General features: G+C 38.7%; 2 protein-coding genes across 2 annotated transcripts; one reads left to right on the top strand and one right to left on the bottom strand.

Annotated features, from left to right (window-relative positions):
- The first annotated feature begins 2788 nt into the window (after positions 1 to 2788).
- Positions 2789 to 8259, top strand: LOC143894948 (short/branched chain specific acyl-CoA dehydrogenase, mitochondrial). Its single transcript, XM_077401649.1, has 9 exons — positions 2789 to 3004; positions 4512 to 4620; positions 4761 to 4861; positions 6486 to 6692; positions 6789 to 6959; positions 7029 to 7154; positions 7266 to 7448; positions 7556 to 7691; positions 7776 to 8259. Exons 1-9 carry the CDS (start codon positions 2966 to 2968, stop codon positions 7949 to 7951), a joined length of 1248 nt encoding a protein of 415 aa, XP_077257775.1. The 5' UTR covers positions 2789 to 2965; the 3' UTR covers positions 7952 to 8259.
- Positions 8260 to 8478: 219 nt separating this feature from the next.
- Positions 8479 to 9843, bottom strand: LOC143894955 (SRR1-like protein). Its single transcript, XM_077401665.1, has 3 exons — positions 9586 to 9843; positions 8783 to 9481; positions 8479 to 8681 (listed from the first exon to the last, which is right to left on the bottom strand). The coding sequence occupies exons 1-2, from the start codon at positions 9732 to 9734 to the stop codon at positions 8803 to 8805; spliced, it is 828 nt and encodes a 275-aa protein (XP_077257791.1). The 5' UTR covers positions 9735 to 9843; the 3' UTR covers positions 8479 to 8681; positions 8783 to 8802.
- Between the last annotated feature and the right edge of the window lie 194 nt (positions 9844 to 10037).

The following is a 10037-nucleotide window of genomic DNA, read 5'->3' as shown; positions in this document are numbered from 1 at the left end:
TGTGAACCAATGTGAAAATGTGAACTGTGAACGGAACTTCCGAAAGCCGCACGCGCGGACCTTTGGCGCCACCTGCCATCGAGCGCGGCAACTTTTAACGGGACTCTGCCAACACCGCCGTGATTGGGCGCGTTCAGCGGACACCAGCAGTTGCACAACTGTTGAGTTTGTCTTCGCAACGCTCCGCGTTGCGCGGTTGGTTCTAAAAGTAAGAGCCAAAGAGCCACGCGCGTTCGACTGCTACTCAGCGGCTTGGTCTGCCGAACGCGCGCGTTCTCTTTTCTCTCCTCCTTCACCCCCCAGGGCTGCGTTCCAAAATTCACTCTAGTTAACTAAAATGCTACAGTGTACATACGTGACGTAAACTATAGATTTTAGTTACCCAGAGTGAATTTTGGAACGCAACCCAGGATTCGACGTCGTCTGCCCCGAATTAGAACGCGCGCGAAGCACGATTTATTCCTCGTTATCTTTTTTTCCGGCGACCTTAATCTTAACAAAATTACGTGAAATATTTTCTTAGAAAGATAACAGATTTTTATTACTTTGACAATGTGTTGTTAAAGCCAATGATTGTTGCAATAGCGTACGTTTCTCTTTAGACCAATCGGTATCGCGCGAGAATCAATATTCAAAACTCGTCTCACATGTGCGTGTTATTAACAATTAGATAAGTTTTAAATAATACAAATTTTATAATTGGTTGAAAGACGAATAAAATCCTACAATTTTTTCTCTTTATTACAATCTAGTACGAGAAAATAAGGAACAACGAAAAATAACGAGTTTTGTGCCTCTCTTGCGGCACTATGAATTAACTTGCGTCACTATTATCTGTCTTGATGTGATCTTTATGGCCCTAAGATCGCTCACGTCGAGACATAATACGTCGATTTTTGTATTATTTAAGGGTCGACGGGAGTCATTTAATTATTACTGTAGAATCGTAAAATCCGTATTATGGAAAAAATAATGAGAAAATCGCACTTTAACTATATGATATTCGTAATCAGCGGCATCGCCTTCGAGCTGCTACGGAGCGATTTTTTGGAAAAATGGTCGAAATAAAAAATTTTTGAGTTCCTATATAAAAACTTTCGAGTTCACGCGCGCTCATTGTCCGTAACTACTAAAAAGAGATAAATAAATATTAAAAAAGAAAAACATGCCCAGCAAACGTCAAGTAACGGTACATGCGAGTTATCTATTCGAAAAATGTCTCAGAAATTGTTCGATATTATAAATCAGGATTTTTATAAAAATGTTTCGACTTTCTCGGAATGCTATGAATTTTTCAGATTTTTTATACGAATCGAAACGCTCTTCGGAAACACTCGGACAAAATAATAATAAAATATTTCAGATTTTTTCCGTCGACACATCTTTGTAGAATCTGAAAATAAATAATGAAAAATCTATGCAATTTATTAGAAATTTGCATATATATACGGATATTGAAATATTCCGAAAATCCACATCCAATTATTTCTAAAAATATTTTTAAAAAATTTTATATATCGTTTCAGAATGTTTTAACGAGTCTCACGTCTTACAAACTTTCTGAGAAAATATGAGAAATTTTTTCCACCAGGGTACTCAACGATGTAAATGCAATGTAGGACACATGTCGTGTAACTTGCGTGTAAAGTTCACTGTTACTTCGTGTTTGCTAAGTGCGGCATATGTAATTTAAAACTTACGTGTCGAAGAAGCACGATATTGGATCGTGAGATCAACTTTTGTGCACGTTTTACTCATTTTTTCGCTTTCGATAAATATTAAAAGCAATCGGGGTAACACTTCGGTCAAATTAATTAAATTTTCATCATTTTAATTGGTAATTAAATCAGCCAGTAGAATTGCTTAAGATAAATTTTCCAGCTACATATAATTCAGTGTCCCTATGTGTGAATTAAATAAGAAAAAAAAATTATTCTGTCCATATTAATAAAATAGTACAGCTATTGCCGGATAAATTAACATTTGATTAAGTTAGTCAGAGTTTGATCGGAGCAATTCTCGGCGAGTTTGCTGTAAGTGATCCTATATAGCGGGTGAATCAATCACCTGTTGAATTGATCGAAGTTTCGTCAAGATTCAAATTCAATAGGTAGATATATCGACTGACGTCCTAAGATGATAAATTCCATTTTGAGGAGAACCGACTCGTGTATCCATTAATGAGATTACACGAGTGTACAAACGTGTTATGATTATTGATAGCGGTTCCAATAGATTAGAGAAACGTGCGGATTAAATATCTTGCTTATCAAACGTGTTACAATGTAACGTTCTCACAAACTGTTTATCAATCACATTACTGGGAGATCGGTTCTCCAATTTATCTATAATTGATAATTTACGATGCCACTGAATGCGTGTAAAAATGTAAATTACATATTTAAAATTGAATTAAAACTAGAATTAAAAAAGGGAAACTGTTATTACACCATCGTTAACGAAACGCTCAACGTCATTGCGATAACGTAGTTTCATCATATTTCTTTGGAAATGCAAATGTTGTCGAGACCACCGAGGCGGTGACAAAGCGCAAACGGAATATACGTACGCGTTTCTGTTAAAAAAAAATGTTCGGCGATAAGAATTTGACGCAAATACTCGTCGAAGAGCCGATAAGAATTAATTTAGCGGTATATGGGCAGTTTCGTCGAGTAAACGAGAGGGAGGAACGGATGGAGGAGATACCCCAAGCAGAGGCGGGCAGCTCGAGGCGGTTAGCTCCTTATTTCTTCATTACGCAACAACCTGTTTCAGCCACGTGAAAGGAATCGATCCGGATCGGCATCGTTCGACCGGCTCGGAGCGACGGGGCGGCCGGGCTGGTGGTGCGGACGCGCACCAAATCATCCCGCTTGTCAGTATTAACTCAGCCTGCGGACCGCCAGCACGCATCGCTCTTCCATTCTTCGTACCTCCGAGGACTCTCCTGATAAGAAGACGAACGATGAACGCGTCCATCGTACTCAGATCCGCGTTCCGCGACGTACGTAAGCACGCGCGATTCTTTCCCTTTGTATCCTTAGATTTGTGTAAAGGCACCGCGCGAGTTGCCTACAACGAGCGAACAGAATTTTCTTGATTTTCTGGAAAATCGAGATTTCGAATTCAAGATTTCAATCTGAAATACATTTGTTCGTTTGTACGTATCGCATTGTCCTCTATTTAGGGTAAGCAGGGGCTATTTGGGTCAGTTTAAAGAAAAAAAATCGGATAAAAAAATTTTCAAGATATTTAAAAATGCCGCGAGCCCAAGGACTCTAAAAGCCCTTGGACGGGAAAGGAGGGGAGACTGAAACAAGTAGACAAAAGGCCAGGGGGACAAAAACATTGGTCTTGATAATAAAAATTAATAAATTAACGTATCAATACTTGGAATAGAATTGGAGCCCCGTGACTCAAGAAGCCTCCTCCTGCCCTATATGTAATTTACACGCCCGAGATCAACGGTCGTCTAAATTCAATACTTTTCTTTCCACGAAATGTCCTGCGATATAAGCACTATTTATGAGCACCAACGATAGCACGATGGATAGGATATTTCTATTAATTTATTTATCGTACGTTACTCGAGATGTGTTACTAAAAGATGAGGCAAATGTATTTTTTGTGAACTTAGTTTAGAGAAAAAAGATAAGCAGACATGCACATATCTGACTTATCTGTGCCTGCGGTTGTAAATTATTTTTTTTTTTATGAGCTTGTCCTTGAGTTATCAATATAACTTTTGTCGTTTGGTATTTTATCAGATCAGATATTCGGTTACAAAGCATTTCCATCGACGAGTCAAAGATAAAAACAACAACGTGGAAAAAAATTCTCCGCTAGGTTTCGAGTTATTTCGATATATATTATTTCACATTTGCTTTTTTATTTTATATTATATATTATGTATGTTATATATATAATATATAGAATTTCAGGAAATAATGGACCGAATCTTAAAGAATTATATATAAAACAAGGGTAGAAAGAACTAAAGAATGTAATAGAATTTGAAAAATTTGAAAAATTTCGGTACCGGTTTCCAAAAAGATTGGTAACTAAAAATTATACACTTTATACCACTCCCCGGAAAATTCTACCCCTACTTCATATACAATTCTTTGAAATTCGGTTCATTGAGAAATGAGTAGTTCGCGGTCAGACAGACAGACAGATATACAGACGTCAGGTACTTATATATATGATGTATGTTATATAATATATAGAATTAGCCGCGTTTATTCTCTTGTTGATCATTATTCAGTTTAATTGATTGAATGTCACGTCCTATTCCTAAGGTCAAATAACTTGTCACAATGATTGATAGAACACACCAATTTTCTGCACGCACAAATATGTCTGTTTACAGTCTTTAGCACCGAGAGGACACAAATATATTTATTCTATAACACGTTAATAAATAATATTTACACAATTAATAAATTATATATTTTTTCTATGCGACGTATAAACGAAATGATATTTAGAACAAATTACACGTTTTGTAGATACCGCAAAGGCTGACGCGAAAAGTGCATTTATGCGCGCCAAGACTAAATCAGAGTCCAAGTCCCTTGACGGAATTTACGGATGATGAGATTATGATGAAAGAAACCGGTAAGTGTCAAACTCATCCATCAGAGTTAAATAATAAACGAGCTCTTTATAATGCGGTACTTAAAAACTTGGTGTATCTTCATATGTCAATTTATATATTCATTTTGTATCTATTTTTTTTTAATTTTATATACTCTCAGTCGCCAAACTGGCTAAGGAGGAGATCGCTCCACTCGTACGAAAGATGGAAAAGGAGAACAAGATAGATGACGGCGTTTTGAAAACGCTGTTCGAGAATGGCGTAAGTTTGAAGAACCCTTTCGAAATAACTACTCGAGTTTTGGGATCGAATATTCGAAGATATCCTAGATTTTATTGGTCTGTGCCAGCATACGCTACGAGTAAAACTATGCGAGGAAAATACGTTCGGTAAATAACAATCTAAGTATATACTTTGTTAAAAAATTATAGTATTAATACAAAATAGATAAAGTCAAAATTTATCTAACGTATTTTACACGTGAATATTCTCACTCGTAAACCATACATTCATGATCGTTATATGTGATGTACACGATTTAAAAATTCTAATTAAATTAAAAAATTAGGAAAGAATGCAGCGCGCGTGAATTAGGCAATATCGGACAGAGAATATATGGTAGGTGTGGGGCTATAAAGAATTTAAATGGACGGACAGTGAACGTGTCATTAAAAGTGATCGTAGCTTGTATACACTTGTCTCTCTCGCCACTTGTATGTACGTGGAAAATACTCGGCGCGAGACACATGCGACAACTGATAGAAAGAGTCGATATCCCAACCGATGAGATTAAAACAAAATCTATAAGCTTGGTAATAAATTTAATTTCCGAACGATGTCAATTTTTCGTTGATAAGAATTTGAAGAAAATACTGTCAATTTATCGTACATGCATTCACTCGTATCAGCTTCGCGTTGAACTTACAGATAATACTTGTTCCTTATTTGTACTCATAAAACATGTGGGCATGAATTGATAAAATTTGGGATATTTTCTGTATACGCATCGACCGACTTTGGCGAAAAACTGACTGTGAGTCTAGAACTCTCTGTCAATAGGAAGTTCTGATAAGTGAAATATATTTACGCTGATTTTAGTAAAAATTATGTTTATCTGACCGCGATTGTTGCATAAATGCGATAATGTCGATATGATTGCGACACCACGTTTGACCTCCCAATCCCGTAAAAATGACGTGATGACATCAATGTGACAAAATGGCATGCATCAAATTAGAAAGTCGGAAAAGAAGATAAATTACAAGCTACTTGAAAAAACAAGATGTTCTTTATCGACCACGTGCGTAGAGATAATTGTTATCATTACGCATATATTGAAGAATTTCTCATTGTACGCGTAAATATATTTTGTTTTTCTATAACTCCTAAACGCGGAAATATATATCTTATCAATATCTTGTTTTTATGCAGATCGTAACAAGATCGATTTCTTTATGATAGACAGATAAATAAATATCTTTTCATTTTGCAATACATGTATGAGACACACGTTTCAATGCAACTTCCGCGAATAGTATTTGAACAACGCTTACTTCGAAAGATTTCTCGCTACGTTTTTGTTAGGAAAAAAATTAATTCTGCAGAACTTTATAAAATGTCTAACAATAAGATTACATTACCTGCCTTTTGCAACGCAGTACCGATCTATTTAACCGTTATTCTGCGAAAAACACGGTCTCCTCGCGTATGACCGACACGGTTTTTCATATAACGCGGCAGAACGAATGATAGAAGAAAACATATTGTGCCGCTAAAGACCAGCTTCGTAATATTTTATACAAATTCGTGATATGCTCCTTTTAGATATGAATTAATACAATGACGAAATATATTGTTTTAACATCTGAAACTTTACCAATTTCAGCTGATGGGCCTCGAAGTCCCAACGGAATACGGCGGCGCTGGCTGCAATTTTATGAGCACGATTTTAACCGTTGAAGAAGTCGCGAAAGTCGACGGAGCCGTAGCCGCTCTCGTTGACATTCATAATACGTTAGTAAATTCATTGATCATCAAAGTTGCCTCTGAAGAACAGAGAAAAAAATATCTGCCTAAATTAGCACAAAATTATGTAAGTTGTTACACATTTTTGTTATACGGAGAGATATTGATGCATTGATAGGAAAAAAAAAGAACAAAACACATTTGACGACAGCATTCTTTTCAGGCCGGAAGTTTTTGTCTGACGGAATCTGGTTCTGGATCCGACGCGTTTTCTCTTAAGACCGAAGCGAAAAAGGATGGCGGTGACTATGTGATAAACGGAACGAAGATGTTTATCTCGAATTCCGATATCGCCGGCGTTTTCTTGGTTTTCGCCAACGCAAATCCTTCCGCGGTGAGTAAATTCCTACATATGCGAAAGAGAGAACTCAAGTCATCAAGTAACGCTTTTTTAATTAAATAGGGGTACCGTGGCATCACGACTTTCTTCGTGGAGCGCGATACGCCCGGTTTGACAGTAGCAAAACCTGAAGAGAAACTAGGCATCAAGGCATCCGGAACTTGCATGGTCCACTTTGAGAACGTCAGGGTATGTACGATAAATAAAAAAATAAAAAAATAAAAAATCTCGCGAGCGCGCACGCACGTAATCATTCTTGCAAGATGTAAATGCATTATTAAAACTCATCTTTTTTTCTAGGTACCTGAAAGCAACATCTTGGGTGAATTTGGGCATGGATATAAATATGCCGCTGCACATTTGAACGAAGGTAGAATTGGCATTGGAGCTCAAATGATCGGTATAGCGCAGGGATGTTTGGACGCGACTATACCGTACACGTTTGAGAGGAAGCAATTTGGAAAGGACCTCTTCTCATTCCAAGTACGCTTATCATTTTACACGAAACAAATCCCTGTATATATATACTGGCATGCCCCCTAGATATATACATATATCTAAGATCTAAGAGAGATAATCTCTACTTTCAGTCGATGCAACATCAAATAGCTCAAACAGTAACAGAGTTGGAATGCGCCAGGTTGCTGGTTTACAATGCGGCTAGGTTGGTAGACGCTGGAAAAGATGTTATGAAGCAAGCTGCTATGGCCAAATTAGTTGCGTCCGGTATGCAATTTGCTAATTGAAGTTTTTTCTAGATTCAAAGCTACATATAATGAAATGATAATATATGTTATATCTTATTTGCAGAAACTGCGCTACGTGTCACAGCAAAGTGTATTGACTTTATGGGAGGCGTCGGATTTATAACAGACTTTCCTCAAGAGAAATATTTCAGAGATTCGAAAATCGGCACTATTTACGAAGGTACGAGCAACATGCAGTTGTCAACGATCGCAAAGTGTATACGTAAAGAATATTCTTAAATTGTTATAAATTTTAAAATTGTGATGTATGTTTAGCTTATTGCAGCATAAGATCATTTTTTTTTTAAAGATAAAACGGATGTACTATTTTCCCCATTTTAAGAATATATTTTTGTACTTTTATAACTCGATTATTATTAAATGTATAAGAGATCACCCTCCATTCTGATATAAGCTCTATGACTCGATAACAAGTACTGACATTCAACGAAATAAAACTACAGTAATACGTATAAATAAGAGAGATGTATAAAAATATGCTACAAAAAAATAAAATCAAACTGTTTGATAATCTTTAATGTAAATCACTATTTAGATCATCTTTGTAGAAATACAACAAATAGATATAATACAGACTAACAATATAGTTACACTAACAATAATTAAAAAATGTTTACTTCAGTCCATTTTATTTTGGATCATGAGGCAGCTTAAAACCCACGAGATCCGCAGTTTCCTTTATGCTACGTTCACCTTTACCAGCGTAATGCTTATGAATCTCCTTGCACGCCTGTTGAGACCTCAAGTAGCAAAGATACATATCTGATAAATTCTTCAATTCTTCTCGGGCCTTACACAAAACTTGGGACGTTTCTTTATGAGCGTGCGCCTGTTCCATAATATATCGCAACATTGCGTTCTCTTTCGCACTCTTATTTTGCGAGACTCGGCGCAGCTCTTGCACGAGAGAACGAACATATTTAATATTACTATTCATCGTCGCCGTATTCTAAAAGTAAATTCGAATCGTTAGTTAGGTGACTAGCAAGGAGAAGACTTGGGTTCTACGTCATGCAAATAGTTCTGTAAGAGCCCAAAGGAGATAATTACAATGCGTCGAACGTTATTTGTCACTGCGCGGCTGTAACAAATTCGACGTCCCTGGTTAAATACCGCGGTTCCTCTTTGGACCTCCAGAAATCCTGTGGAACCTTAAGCAGCTCTTGTCTGGTAAAGATATGAATGTTAAGGTCGTTGAAAACTTCCTCGTACACGAAGGAATTTTCCAATCGAATCTCTGTAACATAAGGTCGAATGCGTAGTATGTAGCCGGCCGTATTCAACGCGTCCCTACGCAAGCAATCGTCGACGGTCGCCGAGAGACTGTTGGCGAGCAGGATGCAACCGCTCAGTCCGTCGCCCCAGTTCGCGTAGAGGAAATTATTCGTCAGCTGCCGCGAGCAGTGCGGCATGTACGCGAGGGTCGTCCTATCCGGCTGGATGACGCGCTTGCCCTCCTCGTTCGTCTCTACGACCTCCAAGCCTAGGGTGCGCAGGGCTTGCACCTCCTCGGGACGAAACGCCGGGTCGTACACGTGTACGCGAGCCGGCTCGTATCGCGACCTCAGACAGAGGAGGAGCGCCAACTGGCATCTCGACGACCTATACTGCGAGAACCGTCCTAACCCGTAGCAGATTATCTCGGATATACCGTTGGAGCCTAGAACAGCCAGGGACTCCGTCAGTCGGCTGAAAACGAACCTGGTAAACGACGCGTCCCCGACCTCGACTACCGCCTTGTCTAACGTGCTGAAAATCGCCGTGAAAGAAACGTGATTGCAGTTCAACGAGGGTTGCGGCGTTAGGTTAGGTTAGGGTTAAGTGTCAGAATAACGAAAACGGGCGCGGCTTACCGAAGAAGAAGCTCGCGATCGACCTCCCGATCCTGCTCTCCGAACACCCTCGACGTAGCCGCGTTTACGTTTGAACTCCTTCTGTCTTCCTTACGACGTCTTCCGCGACGAGTCACCAGCACGAAGTCGTCCGCTTTTGACATGACCATTGACCAGAGCAGCGAGCTGGGGCGCCGGGGGCCGGGGGCTCGACTCAACGCGTTCCACGACTTCCACGTTCCACGTTCCACGTTCCACCTCTCGCCCGACTGTGCGACGGCTCGGCGATTGAGTTGCACTTTCTCAGGCGGCGCGTCGGAAAATGCAACACACGATAAAGGCCGAGATGACCTCTCTCAGGTTTCTCTCTGCTATAGGACTCTATTTCTATTTACACATCTACGTATATACAATGTATACAATGCGAACTATGCTTAACGTGTCATTTATGTAAACAGAAATAATCTATGAAT

This window comes from Temnothorax americanus, unplaced genomic scaffold (assembly GCF_048541705.1).
Source record: "Temnothorax americanus isolate GAGA-0224 unplaced genomic scaffold, ASM4854170v1 Scaffold15, whole genome shotgun sequence".
NCBI lineage: Eukaryota > Metazoa > Arthropoda > Insecta > Hymenoptera > Formicidae > Temnothorax > Temnothorax americanus.
The sequence above is the reverse complement of the archived record's forward strand: the minus strand, read 5'-3'. Positions and strand labels throughout refer to the sequence as shown.